Genomic DNA, 27,566 nt, shown 5'->3' with positions numbered 1-27,566 from the left:
TCTGTTTTTAATCAAATTATATAAATGAGATGGTATGCTAATGTCTTTATATTCATGGTATAAGATGATAGGAAAAAGTAGTAAGAGGCTAGTAGTAGAACAGACTTTAGATAAATTTGCCATTAAATAAGCATATTATTGGAGTTTCCTGGTAGCTCAGCTGGTTAACAATCTAGCATTGTCACTGCTGTGGCTTCAGGTCACTGCTGTGGCACAGGTTCAGTCCCTGACCCAGAGACTTCTGCATGTAGGAGGTGTGGCCAAATATATATATATTTGCATATCATTAAATCTATGAGACATTTTAATATAGGATTCTTCTTATATCTGTTCTAACTGAAGTCCAACCTTGAACTCTTCTAATTCTCTTCTCATTCTTCTAATTCTACATTAAGAAAAGACCTTGTTATTTGATTTTAAATGGAATGCATGTTATACTGTACCACCTTATCTTTGCTCATGTTAGTCTGTCCTGCTGGAATGAAGAATGTTTTCTCCAGTTAAGCTTCATCTCTATATGTTTAAAATTTACATATTCTGGCTGAATCTTACAGCTAGGGAGAAACTCAAATATCATTGGTATTTCTTGCTTCTTGGATACTTGAAATTATTACAAACATATGCTACTAAAGGACAAAAGGCTATTTAACAACAGAGTTGGGATTAGAGTTGAGGGGTCACCTATCTTGGTTCTTAGTCTTTTTTTTTCTCTTCTTTGGAAGTAAAAGATACTGCCAGTCATTACGTTCTCCCTCATTTCCATCTTTCTCCAACCTCTTCAGCACCTCTGGGTAAAAAACACTTACCCAGTACATTTAATTTATACTTCTTACAACTCTTCTTAGAATTCATGGCAATGTTCTGCCATGTTGTTATTTTTTTTTTTTTTGAGATAATATTCTATATAGTGTACTTTGTATTTTATCATAAATCCTTAAGCCATGAGGTCATGAGAACTATATTTTGTTCATCTTAATATCTTCTATAATGCCTTGCATATAGTTGGCTCTCAGTGTATACTGAATTTAATATAAAATAATAATCACTCTGTAGTGCTACTTATTCCATTAATTCATGTTTAGAAAACTATTCAGTTTCCTTGACTTTACTGCTTGTTTTCTTGAAATACAGCTGGAGAGGCTTTAAATATCATTCCTGGTACTCAGGAAAGGAAAACTCATGCCAGTTTAATGTCTCCTGGTAGACGCAAAAGGTAAATTTTTTTTTGTTTTTTTTTGTTGTGTTTTGTTTTTTTGTCTTTTTAGATCCGCACTTGTGGCATATGGAAGTTCCCAGACTAGGGGTCAAATTGGAGATGCAGCTTCCAGCCTACGCCACAGCCACAGCAGTGTGGGATCCAAGCTGCATCTGAGACCGAAACCACAGCTCACAGCAATGCTAAATCCTTAACCAACACTGATCGAACCCGAATCCTACCCAAATCCTCGTGGACCCTAATCAGGTTCATTACCACTGAACCACAACGGGAACTCCTCTTAGAGCTTTTAATAGTCTCTGTATCTGCAATTTAGTCATCTTTTAGAAGAATTGCCAGGTAAATGCTTTTTAAAAGGACAGGTTTTCAACAGCCTTAAAAGAAACTATACCAGGATGTTTACATTGTGAATATAATTACAAGATTGGATTAAGTTCTTTGGACTATTTGCTGTTATATCCATTTCAAAAAACATTTTTTTTTTCTCAGAGTCTAACCTCCCTGAAATCAGGATGTCTTCTATAATCAATGAAATCACTGTTTCATTGGATATATGTTTTTCTCTGTAGTGATATAAAATAATATATCTTAAAATTGATGTTAACTCATTTTTTTACATGAGCATTTTTTAAACAAATATAAGTAATATCAACATGTTTTAAGGCCTACAAACACATATTTAAAGTCCTGAATTGATTGGTAAAAATCTTTTCAGGGATATTTTTTGAGAGAAGTTCTTTCTGTCTTCTTTAACCTCTGTCTCTGTTTGAAGGATATTTCTGGGAGAGATAGTAGTTTAAAATGTTTTTTCTGATTTCTCAATTCCCATGCCTTGGGTATTTTTGTTGGAATTTTTACTTTTGGTTGTCTTTGATTCAAGGCTGACCTCAGACTCCTACATGGTAAAATTTGTCACTCAACCACATAAAATAATAAAAACTACTATAATAATAGCTAATATTGATAGGCATCTTGACCTTTTTTATAAAGTCTTTATATATACTTTATTTTCATTGAATTATTTCATAAACCCAATAATGCAGTTGGTTTTATCATCCTATAAAGTGAGTCAGGGGTACCTTGCTACAGACTGTGTAGCTAATAAGTAATAAACCAGACCTCAAATTCATTACTTAATTCAAGTCTCTTAATGCTTTTCAACAATAATGCCCTTTGTTTCTACCACAAATAGAGAAAACATCTGTTCCACCATGATCTTAAGATTTGTCTTTATATGTAAATATCATTGAATTTGTTTTCATACTACTTAAAAGACAAGCTTTTAAAATGTGTTTCAGTGAATCTCAAAGGAAAAGTATTACTTTGTCTGGACCTCATTCAACAATACGGAATTTCCAGGATCCAAATGCATTTGCGGTAGAGAAAGTAAGTGACTTACCAAACTTTGCAAATTAAGATATTCTTGAATCTGTAACTACTGATATTTACCCAAATATGTATATTTTGTATAAGACTACAGTAGAATTACCTTGAGATAGACGGTAGTGAAATTTAACAGTAGGAGAGGCTTCATTCAGAATTGATAGACTATGCAAATGCACCAAGTAAGAAACAGCAATATGGGAGTTCCCTTCATGGCTCAGCGTTAAGGAACCTGACTAGGATCCATGAGGATTCACATTCTATCCCTGGCCTCCCTCAGTGGGTTAAGGATCCAGTGTTGCCGTGAGCTGTTGTGTAGATCGCAGACATGGCTTAGATCCCACATTGCTGTGGCTGTGGCATAGGCTAGCAGCTATAGCTCTGATTCGACCCCTAGCCTGGGAACCTCACATGCCACAGGTGCAGCCCTAAAAAGCAAAAAAGAAAGAGGGAAGGAGGAAGGGAAAGAAGGGAAGAAACAACCATATGTTTAGGAAACTGTAAATACGTTGTTGCTAGATTATCCAGTGAAATAACACATTTTTACTCGAGTCAAATTTTATTTTAAAAAAAAAAACTTGTATGAAAAACTAAAGACTTTGGGATTTCTGTTGTGGTTCAGCAGAACCTGACTAGTATCCATGAGGACTAGGGGTTCAGTCCTTTGCCTTGCTTAGTAGGTTAAGGATCTGGCATTGCTGTGAGCTGTGGTGTGTCACAGACACACTCGGATCTGGCATGGCTATGGCCGTGGCATAGGCCAGCGGCTACAGCTCTGATTTCACCCATAGCCTGGGAACTTCCATATGCCTCGGGTGTGCCCCCTCCCCGCCCCCCAAAAAAACTAAACAGTTTCTAACTGTCTTCTGCAATGAGTGAAGGAAGAGTTAGTGACGGATCTATGAAAATACTTATAAATGATTTACTTGTTGTAGTCAGGTGTTTATATGGAGGGAACCACTATGTTTGAATTTCTGCCTAGATTTATTAAAACTATCCAGCTTCCATTGAGTCTTTTTAAATAAATAATACTCTGTCCTATCCTTTTGCTAATATTGACTTTCTTTTCCAGCAAATGGTTATTGAAAATGCACGAGAAAAGATATTAAGCAACAAATCTCTTCAAGAAAAGCTTGCAGAAAACATTAATAAATTTTTGACTAGGTAAGTTATTTGTGCTTAAAATGCCTAATTGTTTTTGCCTAATTGAGAACTATGCTAAAAATTTTCTTTTCTGTTATTACAGTGACAGTGGTATTGCTCAAGTACCTAAGCAAACAGATAGCAACCCTACTGAACCAGAAACTTCAATTGATGAACTCCTAGGACTTCAGGTGGGTAAGGGGGGTATTATATTTACTCAGGTGGGTAAGGGGGGGTGTGTGTGTTATGTATGTATATATACAGTTAAAACTGATGGTATTCTGGTTTCATTTCAAAACCATTACTAGCAGATTGATGTATAAATGGTTTTAGGGAGTTCCTGTTGTGGCTCAGCAGGTTATGAACCCAACTAGTATCCATGAGGACATAGGTTAGATCCCTGGCCTTGCTCAGTGGGTTAAAGAACCAGCATTGGCTTGAGCTGTGGTGTAGGTTGCAGACATGGCTCGGATCTCATGTTGCTTGCTGTTGCTATGGCATAGGCTGGCAGCTGTAGCTCCAATTTGACCCCTATCCTGGAATGTCCATATTGTACAGGTGCAGCCCTAAAAAGAAAAAATAAAGTTTTTAAATAAAATTATTTTAAATAATATAAGATACAGATTTTCTTCATTATCCAAATGTAATCTATTCCCGAAAATGCATTACTGAATTTTTCTTTTTTTTCCTTTTTTTTTTGGTCTTTCTGCTATTTCTTGGGCCACTCCTGAGGCATATGGAGGTTCCCAGGCTAGGGGTCGAAGTCGGAGCTGTAGCCACCAGCCTACACTACAGCCACAGCAATGTGGGATCCGAGCCGCGTCTGCAACCTACACCACAGCTCACGGCAATGCCGGATCCTTAACCCATTGAGCAAGGCCAGGGATCAAACCCGAAACCTCATGGTTCCTAGTTGGATTCCTTAACCACTGAGCCAAGACAGAAACTCCGAGTTTTTGAATTTTCAAGTTATCAGTCAAAATTGCATTATTTTTCCAGTTTAATTGGAAAATAATTGATATACGCGACTGTATTAAGTTTAAGGCATATGGTATGATAGTTTGATTTACATATATTAAAATGGCATTATTTAAATGGTAAATTAATAAGACATCCCTAACCCATCTAGTAACTAATTCTTCCAGATAACAGTAAACACTTTTCCTATATCCATTCAACAATCAGTCATGGGTTTCTTAGTGTTTAATAATTAAAGATTCATTAGTGGGTATCTTCTTGTTCAGTTAAACAACAATAGTGTACAGTGTATATAAAATAAATTACATTTCTTCTGTGCTGCTACAAACTGTATAAAAGTGTGAAAAACCAATGAAATGCTAAAGATATATGATGAATCCAAGTAATATTTAACAAAATAAAATGAACATTCACTTTTAAAAACAAAGATTACTGGAGTTCCCGTCGTGGTGCAGTGGTTAACGAATCCGACTAGGAACCATGAGGTTGCGGGTTCGGTCCCTGCCCTTGCTCAGTGGGTTAATGATGCGGCGTCGCCGTGAGCTGTGGTGTAGGTTGCAGACGCGGCTCGGATCCTGCATTGCTGTGGCTCTGGCGTAGGCCGGTGGCTACAGCTCCAATTCACTCCCTAGCCTGGGAACCTCCATATGCCGCAGGAGCGGCCCAAGAAATAGCAACAACAACAACAACAACAAAAAAAAAGACAAAAAGACGAGAAAAAAAAACAAAAAACAAAGGTTACTAACTAAATGAATAATTGTGAGATTTACTGCTCAGAGAGGAAGATAGAGGCTTTAGGGTTTGCCCATATACAAGTATCCTTTTTTGGCCTTTTTTTTGTTTTTGTTTTTTTTGGTCTTTTTGCCATTTCTCGGGCCGCTCCCGTGGCATATGGAGGTTCCCAGGCTAGGGGTCTAATCAGAGCTGTAGCTGCCAGCCTACACCAGAGCCACAGCAACACAGGATCCGAGCCATGTCTGCAATCTACACCACAGCTCATGGCAATGCCGGATCTTTAACCCACTGAGCAAGGGCAGGGATCAAACCCGCAACCTCATGGTTCCTAGTCAGATTTGTTAACCACTGTGCCATGACGGGAACACCCAAGTATCCTTTTTGAAGGGCAGCTGAGATTGTGGCTTTTGCATGTCCTTTTACTTGGACTCAAACGATGTAATTATTTTTGTTGCCATGTCCACAAAGTGAATTTGTTGTAATTGATTCATGGTAGCAGTTTTCTTTCAGATGATGAATTCTGTGTATGACCACTGAGGTTTTTTGTTTTTTTTTTTCTTTTTATTCTTTCAGAGTACTTTTTTAAAAACAAACAAAAAAAAAACATTTGATACATTTTCCCATAGTGTTCAGTTTATTTTACAAAATATGACAAGTTTTTGAAAGCCTGTAAGTTATTTAGCAGTCTTCTTTAAAAAGCTTTTCCTATTTTAATGTTCGACATATCCCATGTTCTAAATTTTTATAAGCTTCAACTCCTTATATTTTCTCCACAAATACAGCAGGTGCTTAACATAAACAGGGAACTCTGTTAGACACTGAGAGATTCTAAGAAAGTGAAGACACTACCCTTTGTTCATGTTTGTTCATGGTATTGTATATTTGGGAAAAGTTAAATTCAGATTTCAATAACTTCAAAAGAACAGCAAGGCATAATACCCAGTGGAATAGTAATAAATACGTCAGCTTCACTGAGAAGTAAACAGTCAGTTGTACAAATAGCTAAAATGGGAATTTTAAAAATATTTACAATCTGGAGTTCCCGTCATGGCTCAGGGGTTAGCAAACCCAGCTAGCATCTATGATACCTTGCTCATTGGGTTAAGGATCCAGCGTTGCTGTGAGCTGTGGTATAAGTCACAGTAGCAGCTTGGACCTGGCGTTGCTGTGGCTGTGGTGTAGGCTGGCAGCTACAGTTCCAATTGGACCTCCAGCCTGGGACCCTCCTTATGCCAAGGATATGGCCCTAAAAGACAAAAAGACCAAAAAAAAAAAAATTTACAAGTCTTTGTAATCTTGGGGGTAGACAAGATTTCTTGAGCTATACAAATCATTAACTGTAACAGTTTTTAAAAGGCTTCCTTAAAATTCAAAATATCTGCTTATTAAAAGCATTATTATAGACAGTTAAAAGGCAGACCACCAAGTAACTTTGGAAGAGGTATTTCAGGATTCTTTCAATTCTAATTTTTTTTTTTTTGTCTTTTTAGGGCTGTACCCATAGCATATGGAGGTTCCCTGGCTAGGGATCCATTCAGAGCTGTTGTTGCTGAGCCACAATGCCAGATCTGAGCTGCATCTGCAACCTACACCACAGCTCACAGCAATGCTGGATCCTTAACCCACTGAACGAGGCCAGGGATCAAACCCGCAACCTCGTGGTTCCTAGTTGTATTCGTTTCCACTGTGCCACAACAGGAACTCCTCAATTCTAATCTTTAAAGTTCAGCATGAAATGAGAAATTTACTAGAAAAACATGTTTCTTCAATAATAACCTTTATAGAGGTTATGCGCTACCTCATCGTTTAACATTTGTTGACTCGATATTATTTGTATTACTGTAAATTTTCAGCTTCATGGATATAGAAATATTTGTGCAAATTCATGGCCTTCTCCTAAATCACATTTCTTTAAGAATTAATGATGTTCTCTGTACATCTTCATAGTCAAAGTTAACTGGTTCTTTAACTTCAAGGTTTTCTTTAAAAATCCAAGTTTTTCTCACTTCATAAGACTTCCGTTTTACCTCCTTTTTTTTCTTTCTTTCTTTCTGTCTTTTTTTTTTTAAGAGCCACACCCGCAGCATATGGAAGTTTCCAGGCTAGGGACTGAATCAGAGCTGTAGCTGCTGGACTACAACAGCTCACAGCAACACCGCATGTTTGACCCATTGAGCAAGGCCAGGGATCAAACCTTCATAGAGACTAGTCGGGTTCGTTACCACTGAGCCACAGTAGGACCTCTTCCACTTTACTCTTGCAACACATGAATTTCCTATCCCTTGGGATCCAAATGTATGCTTCCCCAAATAGCATTGCAGAAGTATTTACAGATAACTGAAATTGAGAATTTTTAAATATTCAACTATTAAAAGTAGAATAAATGAATACCCCTAGCCAGAATGTACTGAAACTTCTTTAAAATCCAATGTTCTAGCCAAAATTATTCTATCACTTTTCCTTTGAGATTCACTATAACACATTTGAAAAGCTTGTCATCCCATTTAAATCATACTGACCTCCAGAAAAGCTTAGATGTTCATATCCATGGAAATTTATTAATTCAGTAATAAAGAAATACAAATTAAGACAACAGCCTACTTTTATGTATTAGAATATAATGCTTAAAAATCGATATTGCCCAGGACTGATAAGACCATGTACATTGTTATGTGCCACAGAACAACTTTTCAGGAAGCCTTCTTCCCAAAATTTTGACTGTATATATTGTTTGACCTAGTAATTCCACTGATAAGAATTTATCCCGAGGAATGAACAGATGCCTGGATGAAGATTTTTCACTATATTATTTACCATGACCGAAAATTAGGAAAAAAGCAAGTGAACAAAATGGGAGTTGGCTAAATGTGGCATAGTTATATAAACAAAAGGATTCCTTTGCTTTAAAAAGGATAGTAGGTTAAACATTTAGTTTTATATCTATAAAAAAAAAGTATAGGGGAGTACCTGTTGTGGCTTAGCAGGTTAAGAACCCGACACTGTCTCTCTGAGGATGCAGGTTTGATCCCTGGCCGTGCTCAATAAGTTAAGGATTCAGAGTTGCCACAAGCTGCAGCATAGGTGGAAGAAGCAACTTATATCCAGTGTTGCTGTGGCATAGGCCTCAAGCTGCAGCTCTGATTCACCCCCTAGCCTGGGAACTTCTATATACCTCAGGTGTGGCCATAAAAAGGGGGGAAAAAAAAAGTATAAGGAATTTATTTTACTTTATTTTTAAAGACAGTATTTTTTTAATTTATCAATTTTTTTGGCCACACTTGTGACATGCAGATGTTCCCAGGCTAGGGATCGAACCTGAGCCCCAGCAGGGACAATGCCATGTCCACCAGGCACTAAACCACCACTAGGCCTAAAGAAAGTATTTATAATGAAGAGACCAGGAATTCCTGCTGTGGTGCAGCGGGTTAAGGATCCTATGTTGTCTCTGTGGCAGCACGAGTTCAATCCCCGGCCTGGCGCAGTGGGTTAAGGATTCAGCATTACCACAGCTATGATGTAGGTCACAACTGCAGCTCAGATTTGATCCCCACCTGGGAACTTCCATATGCCGTGGATGTGACCAGAATTTTTTTAAAAAACAATGAACAGACCAAAACAGACAGATGAGAGGAGTGAGACATTTATATTAGAAGACCTAGAAAGCTGTGTAAGACAAACTAATGTAAAGAAATCAGGTTTAAAGAATATTATAAAATCAAACTCATAGAAAAAGAGATCAAAGGTGGAGAAGTTGGACGAAGGTGGTCAAAAGGTACAGACTTCCAGTTATAAGGTAAACAAGGGATGCAAAGTATGACATGAATATAGTTAATACCACTCTATGGTATACATTTTAATAATGACATTTGAATAATTCAGTTAGGGGTGCTGACCCCATTTGAAGTCAAAGATCCACTTGTAACTTTAGAGTCAGCCCTCCATACCCAGTTCCACAAGTGCAGATTCAACCAACCTCAGATCTTATAGTACTAAAGTATGTCTTTATTGAAAAAATTCTGCATGTAAGTGAACCTGCAAAGTTCAAACTTGTGTTGGTCAAGGGTCAACTGTATTTGAAAGTTAAGAGAGTACATCTAAGAGGTCTCATAGGAAAAAAAAGTTTCCTTTTTCTCATTTTTTAAAAATCTGTGAGATGATGGATATTAACTAAACTTATTTTGGTAATCATTTCATAATACGTATACCTCAAGTTATTGTGCTGTACACCTTAAACTTAATGCTGTATGTCAAGTAATGAAAAACATTATTGCATGGTTTTATTTTGTATTTATATACAGGTATAGTTCCTATGTTCATTTTAACATTTGGAAATAATCCACCAAAATGATTAATTCTAATAAGTGGAATTAGGAAGCATTCACTTTCTGTTTTCTAGTCTCCTTGTTCTAATTTGTTTTAAATGAACATAGGGTTAGAAGTTTTCTTAGAAGGGAATACTACATAAGGTAGAAAAAAAAAAATCAGGAGTTCCCGTCATGGCGCAGCAGAAATTAATCCGACTAGGAACCATGAGGTTGCCAGTTGGATCCCTGTCCTTGCTCAGTGGGTTAAGGATCTGGCGTTGTCATGAGCTGTGGTATAGGTTGCAGATGCGGCTCAGATCTGGTGTTGCTATGGCTCTGGCGTAGGCCAGCACCTGTAGCTCCAATTAGACCCCTACCCTGGGGACCTCATATGCCGAGGGTGTGGCCCTAAAAAGACAAAAGAGAAAAAAAAATCAGAGGGGTTCCCTGGTAGCCTAGCAGTTAAGGACTCAGTGTTGTCACTGCTATGGCTCAGGTTTGATCCAGGCTCTGGAACTTGCAGGTGCCTCAGGTGCAGCCAAAAAGACGAAAAAGAAATCACATGTTCTTTAATTATTTGCTTATATTAAACCCTAGTAATTCAATCAGGATCACTTTCTAATTTTTTTTTTTTTTTCAGAATGAAATCCACATGTCTGAAGAAGTTATACAGGATATATTGGAACAGACAGAATCAGATCCAGCATTTCAAGCACTCTTTGATCTATTTGACTATGGTAAGGAGACCATTTCTTTCAAGGCAGTTCAGAGAAAAATGTTTCTGTTATTTCTTTGGTGATTTAAACAGAGTGAAACAACATTTCCCAGAGCACCTGAAAAAAATTCCTATTTTCATTAAAGCAAACGTTTGATAGACGTGAAAGAGTTTTTGGTTGTCTTTGTTTCAATTTTTTTCTTAAAGAAACTTTAGCCATAAAAATAGAGAACAGTTTTTCTGGCGGAGGAGAGGAACACTGTCGGTTGACAGTCGAAAAAACTGTGTTGAGGTCTATTACTATGCATATGTTTTACTAAACACTGTTTGATGATTAAAAAAATATATATATTTGGACATTGCCCTCAGTCTTATGGCCTAGTGCAGTGGTTCTCAAAGTATAGTTTCCAAACCAGCAAATCAGCATTATCTGAGAATATATTAAAATTGCAAATTCTTGGCCCCTCCAGATGATTCTGATATAGGCTAAAGGTTTAAGAACTCCTGGTCTAGTGGATAACACACTTGTCAATGATATACAAGACAGCATGTTAAAAATCTGCAAAGGACTATAATTAAAACCAAATATTTGCTTGACCACTGTCAGCTGTATTATTGATGCTTAATTTACTTTGGTCATTTAAGTAATTGCTTCCCTGTTCTATTTTTAACAGGTAGAACAAAGAATAATAAAAATATATCACAAAGCATTTCAAGTCAGCATGTGGAAACCAATCCCAATATCATCTTAGCAGGTGAAACTAATCTAGCAGTTAAAGGTTCTTTTGAAACAGAAGGATCTGGTAAGAATTTGATTTTGTTAATATCGATCTAAATCCTGACATTAACCTCAAAATCTTAAAGGCATAAAATATTGTTTAATTTAAAAGTTGTTCAGGAGTTTCCGTCGTGGTGCAGTGGTTAACGAATCCGACTAGGAACCATGAGGTTGCAGGTTCGGTCCCTGGCCTTGCTCAGTGGGTTAAGGATCTGGCGTTGCCGTGAGCTGTGGTGTAGGTTGCAGATGCGGCTCGGGTCCCACGTTGCTGTAGCTCTGGCGTAGGCCGGTGGCTACAGCTCCGATTCAACCCCTAGCCTGGGGACCTCCATATGCCGCAGGAGCGGCCCAAGAAATAGCAAAAAGACAAAAAAAAAAAAAGTTGTTCGAACTACTCCATAGGTCACTTTAGATTTTCTAAATTTTCTCTCTTCATAAAAAAAAAAAAATTACTCCTACACCTTCGGTACTTTGATTAAAAAGTGAATCTTTATACTCATTCTTTCATGATGCAATAGACTCTTGACATGCACAATTTGGTGTTAATAGTGTTGACCAATTCAATTGAGGTCTGTAACATTTAATATAATTTTTGAGGCACATATTCAATTCCTCGATATGAATATGTAGGGTTGGTTTGTGGTATTAATCATCCGGCCTAGTAATTAAGCAAGTTTAGGAGTTCCCATCGTGGCTCAGCAGAAACAAATCTGACTAGCTTCCCATAAGGACGAAAGTTCAATCCTTGACCCCACTAAGTGGGTTAAGGATCTGGTGCTGCTGTGAGCTGTGGTGTAGGTCTCAGATGTTGCTCATATCCTGTGCTGCTTTGGCTGTGGTATAGGCCAGCAGCTGCAGCTCCACTTCTACCCCTAGCCTGGGAACCTCCTTATGCCACAGGTTCGGCCCTAGAAAGACAAAAAAAAAAAGCCAAGTTTAGCTGACTGCTCAGTATCTATATCTCACTAATTTAGAGGAAATTATATACTCTGATTATAGCCTTGAATTATGGATTTTATAAGATTTTAGCTCTTATTTCTATGGGTCTACTAAGTCAGTTCATAACATTTCTGCTTCTCATGGAGTACTGGTATGGTACATAATTGTCCCACAATAATGACTCGTGAATGAGAGAAGGCAGTGAATGTTGGAAGGCAGTATATGGTCATCTTAGATCTTTTAAATATTTGCCAAGTTTTTTAAAATTTCATTTTTGTGAAATATAACAAGTACAAGAGTACACTATAAAAATGTAAAGTCATTGAATTATAATCAAATACCCACATAGCATCTCTCAAGTCAAAAATAGTCCTAGCATCTCAAACTTGCTAAACTTTATGCATATTTAGTACCACCTGTATCTATTTTCTGTATGCCACAAAATAATGTCAAAATAATCTTTTCTGCTTATTGATTCTTAAATGCCATTACCCCTTCCAACTCCTTCAGTGGCTTGTTTCACATAATGGCTTCCAAGCTTCATGTCACGTCTTCAGAAAGCTAGTTTTGGAATATCTTAGACTACATTCCCACTTTGAATCTTTTGCCTGTATCCGAGCCCAATCCTCCATTTCTTCCTAGGCTGAATTGTAGTAAGATGTGTCTTTCTCATATATGTTTTATGTAGAAGTTTGTGCTTCAGATAAGCTCCACCCTGCACAAAGTGAGATTTGAAATCTCATTTTCTCAGAAAGTCTTCCTACTTTGTGGAAAAGGACTACCTCTGAATTTATGTGGCCTGGATATAATTTTCACTAATTTCTCCACAATAAGAATTTCACATGTGCTCTATATCCCATATTTCACCAGTGTCACATTAAGAGAATTATATGCTAGTTGATATACATTTTTCTACAGTTTTCCCAGTATTATTTTCCTTTCTTTTCTTTTCTTTCTTTTTTTTTTTTCTTTTTTATGGCTGCACCCATGGCACGTGGAAGTTCCCAAGCTAGGGGTAGAATCAGAGCTGCTGCATCCCATAGATGTGGTTCAGATTGATGTTGCTGTGGCTGTGGTGTAGGCCTACAGCTGCAGCTCCAATTTGACCTGTATCCTGGGGAACTTCCATATGCTGTGGTTGTAAACAAAAAAAAGAAAGAAAGAAAATAGGTTTTGCAGTAAAAAAACTACCTCAGAAGCTGTCACATACTCACCATATCTCTCTACCATTATAATATTTTGCAGATGATCAGTCTGGGCAGCCCCCCTTTTGTACATCCTATCAAAATGAAGACACATCAAATACTTTGAAGAATGGCAGCAATCATGATGAGCTTAGACAGGAAGACCAGGAACATTTTTCCCAGATAGACTCTAGCATCCAGAAAAAGGCCGTTAAAATAGTTGTACCTACTGAACAGAAATGTAACCTTGATATGACCTTTGAGTCTGTGCCTAATTTGAATGATTTTAACCAAAGAATAAATTCCAATGCTGAATGTAATCAGCATTGTGCTGAATTATATACCAGTCAGATGTCCACTGAAACTGAAATGACTCTGGAAGTTGAAAAGAATTCTTTGCCTCCAAATGTGCAGAATGAATCTCGATTACAGCCTGATCAGTCTGATACACCGATGACTTCATTTGTTTCCCTTGGTGGTGAAACTAACAATGAAAATTTGGTTCTTTCTGGGAAAACTTCTCAACTTTTACCCCAAAATATTCCATTAACTGGAAAGCCATCTAAAAAAAGTCAATTTTGTGAAAGGTCTGATGATACAAGAAGACTTACAACTACTTTCCATGCCTCCAAGTCACCAGATTCTCGAGAAATTCACCCGAGTAAAACTGAAGTTAATAATGTGTTAGCAGTTGCATCACAGCAGCTTTCAGATTGCCAGGATAATTCTTCACTTCCAAGTAAAATATTGCCTGTGTCTGTTGAAAGTTCAGGTTTAACTGTATCTGAACAAAAGAAATTCAACTTGGAGATTCAGTATCTTCAGTTAAACTACCATCTAATGATCCATCATCTGTTGAGTTAAATCATACAGAACATGAAACTCAGCCTTCCAAGTCTGAGAAAGTTGCTTTGGATTCACAGAAGCCTTCATCTTCTGTAAAAGAAGATGGAGATAGTATTTTATCTCTTTAGGTGAAAGTAACTGTGAGGACGTTACATTGATAGCTCCAGAAGATAATCCTGTAGAAGATAGACATTCTCTTCCTTCAGAATCTGTGTGTTCTTCAATGAGAGATTCTCACCCTGAGTCCCAAAATACTACTGATAAATCTGCTAGCGACAACTCAGCAGAGATAGATGCATCAAATATTGTCTCTCTCAAAATCATCATCAGTGATGATCCATTTGTTTCCTCAGATAATGAACTTAACAGTGCTGTTTCCAGTATCAGTGGAGAAAACTTGCCAACTATAATCTTATCTTCTCCTGCAAAATCACCTTCCAGAAATGCAGAATTAGTTAAATGCCTGTCCTCAGAAGAAACCACAGGTGCTGTCTCATCTGCTGAAGGAATTGGGGATTCGGCCTCAGTGGAACAGAGCCTTTTAGCACTCAAACCTGAAGACTCTACAGTAAACAAAACTCAGAATGAAGACAGTATTGCTCTTTCAGCCAGTGTTACACCCTGTGTTTCCAAGGATGGAGGATTCATACAGTTGATGCCAGCTACAAGCACAACTTTTGGCAATTCAAATAACATTCTGATAGCTACCTGTGTAACTGATCCAACAGCCTTAGGAACAACTGTCAGCCAGTCAAATGTTGTGGTATTGCCTGGAACTTCTGCACCTGTCACTGCTCAACCTCCTCCACCTCAGTTACAGACACCACCAAGGTCAAATAGTGTATTTGCTGTCAACCAGGCTGTATCACCCAGCTTTTCACAAGGTAATTTTAAGAACATATTGAAGATTGTTTCTCTGGAATGGGATCTAATTTCTCTTGTGTGTGCAGTTCCTGGCTTGAAGATAATAAATCATGGATAAACAGTCTAAGAAAAAGTTCAGACATTTTTTTTTTCTTTCTGTAGTTTTCAATCCATGACTAAGCTACAAAAAAGTGGGGGGTGGGGGGAGACCGATTCATCAAATAACCATCTAACTACTAAAACCAGTGTTGTGGGAGTTGTGTTATGTGGGTGTTTTTTTTTTCTTTTCTTTTTTTCATCTTTTTAGGCCCACACCCGCAGCATATGGAGGTTCCCAGGCTGGGGGTTGAATAGGAGCTATAGCTGCTGGCCTACACCATAGCCACAGCAACACCAGATCCAAGCTGCCTCTTCGACCTATACCACAGCTAACGGCAACGCCAGATCCTTAACCCAGTGATCAAGGCCAGGAATCAAACCTGCATCCTCATAGATACTAGTCAGAATCCTTTCTGCTGAGCCACAATGGAAACTCCATGTGTTTGTGTTTTTGGCCACAGTGTGCAGTTGCTTGGTGTGGGATCACAGTTACCAGACCAGGGATTGAACCTGAGCCACAGTGGTGAAAGCACTAAGTCCTAACTACTAGTCTACCAGGGAACTCCCAGGATTTTCTTAAATAGCTATTTTTTCATTTTACTGAATAACTATTAAATTTTCTTAAATAGCTTTTAAATAGCTTACTTCTCAAGGAATTTATTACCTATTCAGAGAGTATTTTACGACACAATTTGAATTTCTCACTGTCTTCACCTTTGAGAATTGATCCCTGTCTTTAGAATTCTTTCTTTATAGGAGCACTAGTGGCGTTTATTACATACTGTTTTATAGGTAGGTAGTGATTGACATGCCTGTCATAGTAGCTGTTCTTATATGTCCCTCAAAGATAGAGTTTATGGTACATTCATCTACACTTCCTCATATATTTGATTCCCAAGCTCCTTTCCCCCCTCTCTTTTTTTTTTAATTTAGGCATACAGTAAAATCAAATTAAATATCATCAATTAAAGGAAGAGTCATAAGTTATGATGGTCGTACAACTATAAGTGTAATAAAATTCATTGAATTAAAAATAAAGGAAGAGTCAGAATTGGCAGAAAATGTGGGACTTGAGCTAAAGCTTAGAGAAATAAGGTAGTATTTGGAGTAAAAGGAAGGGACTCTTAAGCAGCACAAGTGTAGGTAAGTATTTGAGAGACTGAGGTATGTGTTTATGAAAGACAGGAGCAGTTAATGAATTTATGAAGAAAAGATTCATTTATAGGGCAGGGTTAAATTATGATAGCCATAGACTATGTTATTGACTTCTCCATTTAAACACTGTTTTTTCCTTCATAGTTTTGACTGGTTGCTCATTTATCTGGGCCCTGCTTGACAAATACCATTGAGCAGGTCTTGGACTGTCAGTATTCAGTTAAGACCCTAATTTTCTGGTAAAAGATTCAGACTCAAAACTTGTACTACCAATTTTTTAATCAATTTCACTTCACTGTTCTTTCTAGAGGAATCAAGGTACAACTGTAATATGATCCCCTGGCTGTAAGGTCTTATGCTTAATCATGTTTTTTTTTTTTTTTTTTTTGTCTTTTTAGAGCTGTACCTGAAGCACATGGAGATTCCCAGGCTAGGGGTCAAATTAGCTGTAGCCACTGGCCTACACCACAGCCACAGCAACACAGGATCCAAGCCGTGTCTGCAACCTACACCATAGCTCATGGCAACACTAGATCTTTAACCCACTAGGCAAGGCCAGCAATCAACCCTGAATCCTCATGGATGCTAGTCAGATTCATTTCTGAAGAGCCACAACGGGAACTCCTTAATCATGATATGTACCTTAACAATGCCGTAAGACTACTTTAGTATTCAGATTGACTTTTTCTTAGTTTGTTAGCCTTGCTATTGTCCCTAAGTTAATTTTTTTAAAGGAGAGTAGATTGTATAAAAAAGACTAATTTTACAGAATTTATTATAAATTAATAATTATTTTGGTATCTTGTATTTACGAGAAATTATTATTGAGAATATATATATATATATATATTTTTTTTTTTTTTAGGGTCTGCCATTATAATTGCTTCTCCAGTCCAACCTGTACTTCAAGGAATAGTGGGAATGATCCCTGTATCTGTGGTTGGACAGAATGGAAATACATTTTCAGCTCCTCCTCGGCAGGTAACATCTAGGATCCGGAAATGTCTCCTTGCCACTTTTCAAATATAGTATAACTAATGGCTTCTTCTCTTCTAGGTCCTTCATATGCCTTTGGCAGCACCTGTATGCAACAGAAGTATCCCGCAGTTCCCCATCCCTCCAAAATCTCAGAAGACTCAGGGACTAAGAAACAAGCCTTGTACAGGTACATTTCCAAGTACATTCATGTCAGCTTTATGTCTGTGTACTCATTTGTTTGCAGTAATACCACAAGTGTGATTGTCCAAGCTTTGCTTAAAGTTTTTTGCAGTAGTTTTTTTAAAAAATATAAATGGATCAAATTAGAATTTAGAAAGAGGCCATGTATTTGTAGGAGGAAAGGCAACATCACAAACCAGAAGGGACAGGGTGGACTGTTTAATAAATGAAATTTTATTGGTTAGTGTATGTATTACAGAGGGGAAAAGGTGAAAAGCAAAATAATGAAACAATAAAAGAAAATGTAAGAGAATATCCTAATAACATGAGATAAAAGGACTGGTGTGTGTGTGTGTGTGTGTGGCCATACCTACAGCATATGGAAATTCCAGAGCCAGGGATAGAACCTATGCCACAGTAGCTACCTGAGCTATTGTGGTGACAAAGCTGGATTCTTAGCCCTCTGCACTACAAGGAAAGTCTTTAAAGGATTGCTTTTAGGAGGAAAGCTAATTGATAAAGGGGAAAATTTGATAATGCTAACTACTCCAAAATTAAGATTTTATGGGGTTCCCGTTGTGGTTCAGCAGTTAACAAACCCAACTAGCATCCATTAGGACACGGATTCGGATTCGGTCCCTGGCCTCACTCAGTGGGTTAAGGATCTGGCGGTGCTGTGAGCTGTGGTGTAGGTCCCAGACGTGGCTCGGATTTGGTGCTGCTGTGGCTGTGGTGGAGGCCGGCAGTTACAGCTCCGATTTGACCCCTAGCCTGGGAACCTCCATGTGCTGTGGGTGCAGCCCTGAAAAAACCAATAAGAAAAAAAAAATTAAAGATTTTAGTTCAACAAAAGGTAACTTATACAAAGCAGTACAAAATTTTTCATTCAGGGCCTTGATGATCGTTGAACCAAGTTCTCAAACTTCTCTACCTCAGACTTTTCCATCTCCATGGGGGCAAAATTCCCATGTTGTTAACCTAACAACACCCTTAACCCTCAGAATTTTTGACCTCTTTCAATTCTAAGTCTTTATCTTTACTTCAGGCAATCTCTCCCATAGCTTCACCTCCAGTTTTTCACTACTTGTTACTAGACCTATACAATTTTTAAAGGCCAATAACGTCCCTCAAAATACTCGCTCATTTCCATGTATCTCTTGAATCTGTCTTCAGCCAGTGTGAGCTCATATTACTTATCTGCACCTGCACTTTCTCTTCCTTTCTAGATTCACTTCCTTGCCAATCCAGCCTTGACCCCACAGTCCACCACATCAGCCACTTTTCTCAATATTCATATTCACATTCTTCTCCCATAGCCACTTAATACTCTCCAGCCCTGCCTGTATTTGTCCAACCAACCAGTTCTCTGCCTTTACACCTGGGCTTCTTAGCATTACTTTAGAATTAGTACCATTTCATAACACAAAGTTTTCTTACCCTCACTGCCACATAGCAGTCATTTAAATTATCTACTTATCTCAGAGTTCCCACTGCACTCAGCAATCAGCAAACCCAACCAGGAACCATGAGGTTGCAGGATCGATCCCTGGCCTCACTCAGTGGGTTAAGGATCCGTCATTGCTGTGACTGTGGTGTAGGCTGGTGGCTACAGCTCCAATTGGACCCCTAGCCTGGGAACCTCCATATGCTGTGGGTGCGGCCCTAAAAATGAAAAAAAAAATTGTCTATCTCCTTTGGGAGAACCATTCCTCTTTCATGTTATTTCAAATTTTCACAGCTCTTCTCAGATCTCACCAGTCACCACCTTCCTCATTCTAGGCTAATGGTTTTGTCTCCCAGCTTATCAGTAGTAAACCCTCTTTTCTTACATCACTCCCATTTAGTATGTACCTGTTCATCTAACTAAAACCATCCTTCCCTTTTCTCTTATTTCTTAGAGGAATAGTTATCTCAGTCTTTCCAAGGTTAATACAGCCTACCTGTGCTCTAGATTCTGTCTCCTGTGTATCTTCAACTTTTCTTTTTTTTTTTTCTTTTTAGGGCCAAACCCGCAGCGTATGGAGGTTCCCAGGCTAGGGGTCAAATCAGAGCTGTAGCTGCTGGCCTACACCACAGCCAAAGCAACGAGGGATCCTTAACCCACTGATCGAGGCCAGGGATCTAACCCAGTCCTCATGGATACTGCTCGGGTTCATTAACCGTTGAGCCACAACAGGAACTCCTCAAGTTTTCTTTTTTGGCTCCTTCCTTCTACCTGTCCAACTACAGACACAGAGACTATTCCTACCATTCCTTTAGGTTTGTCCCACCTGCCAGCCCTCTATCCCTAGTCCCTCTTATCTTCTGTTGCTCCTTCATTCATATTATTGTCCTTCCTTATGTGTCCACTGAACCTCTTAAAAGTCATGGTGGCCTCCTAATACTGTCATATGCTTTGAACGCTTTCCATCCTTAGCTTACTTTACTGCCCTCTTAACAGTTGACACTATTGGTGGCTTCTCAAGCCACCACTAACCAAGCTTCTCTCCTAATATTATATAACTTACGATTTTCATACTCTTTTTTTTTTTTTTGTCCTTTTGTCTTTTCTAGGGCCGCTTCCACGGCATATGGAGGTTCCCAGGCTAGAGGTCTAATCAGAGCTACAGCTGCTGGCCTACACCACAGCCATAGCAACACAGGATCCACGCCATGTCTGCGACCTACACCATAGCTCACAGCAACGCTGGATCCTCAACCCACTGAGCAAGACCAGGGATAGAACCTGCAATGTCATGGTTACTAGTCGGATTCATTAACCACTGAGCCACAACGCGAACTCCAAGATTTTCATACTCTTTATATCTAAATGTCACCTCTTCTTCCTCAAAAACCTCCTTGGTCTACTTTTCCCCTCTTGTTAATATTACCATTTATTCCTGATTTACTCTTCATATTTATGCACATGCCCATACTGTCTCTTAAGACCTTCATCATCTCTCATCTGGAATATTTATATATTATCTCACTAGAGTTCCTTTGTCCAGTTTTCTTGTCTAGTTCATCTTCTACATTGCTTAGTGACTTTCTAAAAAAAAAAAATTTATTCACGCATTTTCCTTATTTAAAAAAAAGGATTCTTTATAAAACCATTTGCATAATACACAAGGTCCTTTGTGATCTCATTTTTGCTTTCCTTTCTAGCTTCTTATCTTGCTGCCTTTCCACATAAACACATAACTCCATAAAAATGAAAAAACAGCTATTAAAACTCCAGGCCACGGGCTCTGAGTGACATAGATTTGCACCTATAACAGTTAAATGGGGAGTTCCCATCGTGGCTCTGGGGTAACAGACCCAACTAGGATCCATGAGGATGTGAGTTCAATCCCAGGCCTTGCTCAGTGAATTAAAGGATCTGGCATTGCTGTGAGTTGTGGCCAAGGTCACAGATGCAGCTCAGATCCTGCGTTGCTATAGCCGCGGTGTAGGCTGGCAGCTGTAGCTCCGATTCCACCCCTAGCCTGAGAACTTCCATATTCCACACCTGTGGCTCTGAAAAGCAAAAAAAAAAAAAAACCAGCAACAACAAAAAAACAGATAAATGGGCAGGATTTTTAAATAGACATAATGTATTGCTTTCTTTTTTCTTTTTTTGCTTTTTATGGTGACACCTGCATTATATGAAAATTCCTGGACTAGGGGTCAGATTCGAGCTGCAGCTGCGAGCCACAGCAACACTGGATTCAAGCAGCATATGCGACCTGCACCACAGCTTGTGGCAACACCAAATCTGTAACCCACTGAGTGAGGCCAGGGATTGAACCCACATCCTCACATACGCTGTCGGGTTCTTAACCTGCTGAGAGCCACTGTGGGAATTCCCATATTGCTTTCTTAAGTAACTTTTTGGATCTAAGTAGTAGCCTTAATTGCTGCATTGATCATTATAATCTGTAGATCCAAAGACTGGATTCATATTTGTCTGCAGTTGAAGCAAGTCATTCGCTCCATGTTTGTATTTCCTTAGTAAAATGGATGTATGACCATCTTGTATATATTACAAAACTGCTTTTTAAACCCAGTGTGTGAAAGTATTTCATCTGTACACTAACTATGGCTTAAATTTTGTCTCATGATGTCTGATATTGTGGTCTGTTGCATTTTCTTTTAGAGAAATATACTTTCAGGAATCTTTTTCTTTTCTAATTAGCTTATTTATAATTCCAGGAAAACAGGTAAATAATTCGGTGGATTCATCAAGTCATTTAGTTGCATGTCACGCACAAAGGTGAGCATGAAAGTAGTTTATTTCATTATTTGAATGCTCAAGTAAAAAAACATTAAGAATTTCTTTCTGTTACTAAAAAAATTTGTTTTCTTATAGAACTGAAGTTTCTGACACGAATATGGCCACAGATCTTGGAAAAAAATTGGAAGAAATCACAGTTCCCTTCTCAGTAGAAAGTATAGTTCCAACAAGCAAACCATTTGAAAGCCACAGACGTGTGCTCTGTTTTGATACCACTACTTCTACTGTGGAAAATAATCAGGGGACAAACCATAAGATGGTGTCCCAAAACAAAGAAAAGGATGACATTTCATTTTCTAATCTTGACTCACCGATTGTGTCCTCCACCTTAAAACCCCCTTCCAATAATGCTCTCAAAAGAGAGAGAGAAAAACCTCCAGTGCCTAAGATTTTATCTAAATCAGAAACTGCCATTAGCCGACATACCACCATAAAAGAAACGCAGTCAGAAAAGAAAATTTCACCAACAGAAATTGTACTTGAATCTTTGCATAAAGCAACAGCTAATAAGGAGAATGAGTTATGCAGTGATATGGAAAGGCAGAAAAATCCAGAGACTTCAAAATTGTCTAATGGGCAGCAAAACGGGGGTGTACGGAATGAGAAAACAGTAGTTTCACTGCAAGAGCTAAGCAGAAAACAAGGCACACCCTCAAACAATAAAAACGTCACTTCAATAGGTGTACCTGTGAAGGATTTAAAACAAGAACAAACCAGGTCTGCCAGTTCTTTGATTAACCCACTCACCAAGCATAGCACAGAAATGTTACAAGATATTCAGTGGCATAGCCCAGGAAATAGACTCACCGACGGTACTGATTTACCTGTACCCCGGACACCTGGCTCCGGTGCAGGGGAGAAACATAAGGAAGAACCTACGGATGGTATCAAAGTCCCTTGTAGTCGGCGTTTTGGTGAAGACAGTAGCACACCCAAAGTAATGGTCCCTCCTGTCACCCCAGACGTGCCCGCCTGCAGCCCTGCCAGTGAAACGGGGAGTGAGAACAGTGTAAGCATGGCTGCACATACATTAATGATTCTGTCCAGAGCAGCCATCTCCAGGACTACTTCGACGACTCCTCTAAAAGACAACACACAGCAGTTTAGGGCATCTTCAAGGAGCACCACAAAGAAGCGGAAAATTGAGGAATTAGATGAGCGCGAGCGAAACTCCGTACTTCTAATAGAAGTCTTGCAAATTCTTCGATACCAATGAAAAAGAAGAAAATTAAGGCAAGTTTGAAAGTCTTAATTTCAGAACCACACCTTTCCCTTCCTTCAGTGCTCAGAGTAGAGATCTCATCATTGTTTGCCATTGCTACCTAACTGAACATTATGGTCAAGACAGCTTTGAGTTTTGATAAAATACACTCTGTAGCAGTGTCTCTCAACCAGTGTATTACTCAGAAGTTGTCCAGGTGAAACATAGCATTTTCAAAACTGCTAAGGCATTTATTTATAAAAATCTTCCTTGGGAAAAGGAGATTTGTTTCTGTCATGGTAGGAACCCAAGTTTTAGCAGGGAGAGTGACATATATAACACATGAGAAATTGGGAAGCCACTGTTGTATGTGGAATTATTACGTGAAAACTACTTTGCAACTCTTCCATCTTGGCGTTTTTTTCATATGTCCTGCCATCTCTTGCATAGACTCTTAATACATGTTAATGTGTTGGAGCAGTGTAAAAACTAAATTTACCTGTCTTTTCTTTAACTATAGTTATCTATAGGAAGGAAATATAGGATTATCATTGACAAATTAAAGCCATTTCCATAAGTTTGTTTAGCCACTTAGTAAGTGGGTTGAATGAAAGGTTTAAAATGTCATAGAGAGGGAGTTCCCTTGTGGCTCAGCAGGTTAAAGATCCAGCATTGCCACTGCTGTGGCTCTGGTTATAGCCGTGGCGCAGGTTCGATTTCCTGGCCTGGAATTTCCACATGCTGCAGACTTGACCAAAAAAAAAAAAAACATGTCATTGGAGGAAGTATGGTATCAGGGAAAGAATCTTGCCTTTGCTGCCATAGAAGCTTGGGTTGAACCCTGCATCTCCTCTTTATTGGTTCTGTGACCATTTTTAAGTCCATAACCTGAATCTCAGCTGCATCATTTCATATGAGGTTACCACACATCTTACCAATGGCCATGAGAGCTAAATGTCATGTTTGTAAAGTGCCTAGTATATATTAAATGTTTGGAACTTGAAAAGTAACTGTTACTCTTAAAATCTTAGTAAAGCTGTCTAGGGTTTATGGTTCAGCAGTAGTGACTACCTTATAAAAAGCATGTTCTGACTTGTGTCATTCAGCATTCATACACTCTAAATTTTATAATGTCTTATGCTCCAAAATAATGATGAAGTACCATTGAAGTGTATTTTATTAACCTTGGATTTATAAAAAGTTGTCTCTACTTCTCTGTATAACTAAGATTCTAATGAACTAAAAAAGTTTTGATAAAAATTTTAGTATATATGAAAGTAACCAATGTACGGTTATACATGACTTAATAAGAAAGTGAGCTTTTTGACCTTGTTTGAGTTCAATATGTTAACTTAGGTTTATTTTTCTTTTTTCTCTTTTTTTCTTTTGATTTTTGTTTTTGTTTTGACAGAAAAAGAAGCTACCCAGTTCATTTCCAGCTGGAATGGATGTGGACAAATTTTTGTTGTCATTGCATTATGATGAGTAAATATTCTGAAATATGAGAACAGTAGCTATTTATAACTTCTATTCCTTAAACTATTATGAGTGTAGGGAATGAGATATTGATAGAATCTGAAAGCATGACCTGCACTTTGTTTCATTGTACTAAAATTTCACTTTATTTCTAAATTGTGCTGTTTCTGAAGCAGCTTCCTAGTTTGTAAATAGATTACCTGGTATATTTTTATTTTGGAAAAAAAATTTGCAGAAATGTAAGTAAACCCAGTCTGCAAAACTGTATAGCTTTGACAATTGCATATTGTAAATACTGTGTAAATTTGTTGAAATAGAGGTTAAATCAATCTAATGTTCTTACACTGTGTTTTTTTACTTAAGGATCTCTAATTCTGATGCTTATTCTTCTGGAATAGTTTCTCACTTTGTGTGGGAAAATTATGCTTTTCCTTATAAATTGCCTTTAGTAACTGTCCAACAAGACATTTAAAGACATAACAACTAATTAGTACAAAAGTAATAAAGTATCCAGAACTCAAATGGTAATAAAGTAACCAGAAGTTAACAATTTGGGTTTTTTTCTAGAGTGAATACTTAACCACCCTTTCTTATAATTGCAGTGAAGATTATATTCCAAAACTTTTACACTTTAACTGTTTCTTCTGGTCTCTGTTTTAAAGAGAGAATTTTGTAAACCATTTGAGTGTTCCATTCTTTTGTCTATAACTTTTAAGATCTTTTACAGAACTTAAAGCATTTAGACTGTTGAGCCATAAAAAGTTTGGTTATGTGGTAGTTGAGACTTCTTGGTATGTATATACTTTTCCCCTAAATACTGGGGATTTAAAGAATTGCACTAATTAATAGAATGTTTTATAATAGTAGTGACCAATGCACATTTAATTTAATTCTTGTGTTCTATGTTAAGCTTGTGAGGAGGATTATCTTCTGTTGTCCTTTTAGAAAGCCATGTCCATCATAAGATGTAAAAAGAGAAATCATAATTTTCTGTTTTTATTTAGCTTCTCCTAAAGTGGGCTATGTTAAATATATCTGTACTCAGATATAGTGTGTTGTCTCTGTGCCCCTTATATATTATAGTTACTCTCAAAAAGTCCTTGAGAATGAAAGAGGTGCCTTCTCTGTATTAGACTCACACAAATCAGTCAAGTTGAAGAAATGGTTTAAACCTTTAAGAATAGAAATTATAATTCATACTTGACCAGTTGTGCCTAGATATTAAAGTATGTTCTCTTAAGTGCTGTTTTGTTGAATATCAATATATTAAGGGTCTTTCCTATACTTCAGTGTATTTCAGTCATTTTCCTCAACCATTTTTTTCTACTAGGCCTTTAAAAAACTAAATTCATCCTACTCTAACAACATTTCTCAATGTAGACATCACATCTTAATTGCTGAACCTTACAGCAGAAATATATGTTGTAATAAATTTTTATGATGTGGCAAGTGGTCTCTTCCTAAGGAACTAAATATCACACAGTTAATGTTTATTTAACTCAGCTTGATACTATACTATAGTTAGGTTTGAATAAATATTTTCATTAACTGTAAAAGTTTGAATTCCTTCATATTAATGATAATCATTCTCATTTACATATTTTGATTAAATTCCTTTGCAGGTCAATTCTTCTTTACTTTTCAGAAGTTTACATAATGCTGAAAATTACAGATTTTCTTCTCATTCATTTAATATGTATCTGTATGTGCTAAGTACTAAGAATTCATATACAAATAAAATAAGTTCACTTTCTCCAGGGTTCTTATTTCACAAGCCAGGAGCGACTGTATAGTCCAAAAACAACATATACTTGGAGGTTTCATTTATGATCAAGACCAAAATTGTTATTCCCATTTTATCTTAAAAGTCCAAATATGCTAGACTTGATTAAAGTATTTTACCTGGTAATCTATTTCAATGGTAAAATGCCCAGTTTGGCTCTGTTTCAGTGTTAAAGTGTACCACAAGCAACTTGTGGCTACTTATAACTATATGTTAGGATCCACTCTTTATTTTCTCTTTGGTTGGGTTTGTTTGCTTTGGGGGTTTTTTGGGTTTTTTTTTGGCCGGGGGGCGAGGGGGGGGGGGGCCACGGTGGCCACATTTGCAGCATCCAGAAGTTTCCGGAATAGGAATCAAACCCACACCACAGCAGTGACTGGATCCTTAACCGCTAGGCCACCAGGGAACTCCTCCACTCTTTATTTTGGACATTACTTGGTGATTAGCATAGTCAGTTGTATGCCAAATCTGAGAAGTCTTGTAATTAAAATAATTATTTTAGCCCTGGATATTGTTAGAACCTTTTAGTTAAGTATGTTGAAATACATGAGTAAAGCAACCACCAGCATTCAGCCAAAGGCTAGATGTCATGACTATTAGGGAGACCAAGATTAAACTTTGATAAGGAGTAATTTCAAAAGCATGTTGCCATATATTCCACATTCAATTTTTTTTTTCCTGTTTGTTTTTGTCTTTTTAAGGCCACACCCACAGCCTATGGAAGTTTATAGACTAGAGGTCAAATCAGAGCTGCAGCTGCCAGCCTACACCACAGCCACAGCACCTTGGGATCTGAGCCGCATATGCAACCTACACCACAGCTCATGGCAATGCCAGATGCTTAACCCACTGAGCGAGGCCAGGATCGAAACCCTGTACTCATGGATACTAGTCAGGTTTGTTAACCACTGAGCCACAACAGGAAATCCTATATTCAGTATTTTTCAAGCCACTGTCAGCCTCAGGCTTACCTTCTTGAAATTACATATCAGTTTTTGACTTTATTAATATGGCTTTCTCTTTTAACAGTTACAAATATTGGTTAACATTTTGGCATACTTTTTTTCCTAAATTATTTTTCTATATAGCTGAACTTAAAATGTAAATATAACTTCCTAATGCCTTCTTTTTCCCCCCACACTCAAGGCATATGGAAATTCCCAGGCCAGGGATCAAACCCAAGCCACAGCAGTAATAAAAGACAGATCCTTAACCCACTGAGACTCCAGGGAACTCTATCCTAATGCTTTTTTTTTTACTTAAGATAATATCAAGCATTATCCAGTTTTTAGCTATTATTTTTTGTAAAAAAAAAGCAATGAACATGTTTGTAAATAAACATTTGTTTTTGTTAACA

General features: G+C 37.7%; 1 protein-coding gene across 1 annotated transcript in view; it reads left to right on the top strand.

The window, feature by feature from the left end:
* The window catches only part of LOC125110949 (protein NPAT), a 65,292-nt gene extending 39,113 nt beyond the window's left edge, over positions 1-26,179 (top strand). Inside the window, 15 exon segments of the mRNA XM_047752640.1 lie at positions 1,132-1,213; positions 2,515-2,602; positions 3,672-3,763; positions 3,846-3,933; positions 10,400-10,496; positions 11,149-11,277; positions 13,437-14,165; positions 14,168-14,344; positions 14,347-15,105; positions 17,205-17,320; positions 17,396-17,504; positions 21,668-21,728; positions 21,825-22,918; positions 22,921-22,982; positions 24,362-26,179. Of these exon segments, the coding sequence (XP_047608596.1) occupies positions 1,132-1,213; positions 2,515-2,602; positions 3,672-3,763; positions 3,846-3,933; positions 10,400-10,496; positions 11,149-11,277; positions 13,437-14,165; positions 14,168-14,344; positions 14,347-15,105; positions 17,205-17,320; positions 17,396-17,504; positions 21,668-21,728; positions 21,825-22,918; positions 22,921-22,982; positions 24,362-24,439 (3,761 nt within the window). The 3' untranslated portion in view covers positions 24,440-26,179.
* Positions 26,180-27,566: the final 1,387 nt, after the last annotated feature.

The sequence above is a fragment of the Phacochoerus africanus genome, chromosome 11, assembly GCF_016906955.1.
Source record: "Phacochoerus africanus isolate WHEZ1 chromosome 11, ROS_Pafr_v1, whole genome shotgun sequence".
NCBI lineage: Eukaryota > Metazoa > Chordata > Mammalia > Artiodactyla > Suidae > Phacochoerus > Phacochoerus africanus.
This window is presented reverse-complemented; position numbering and strand designations above follow the sequence as displayed.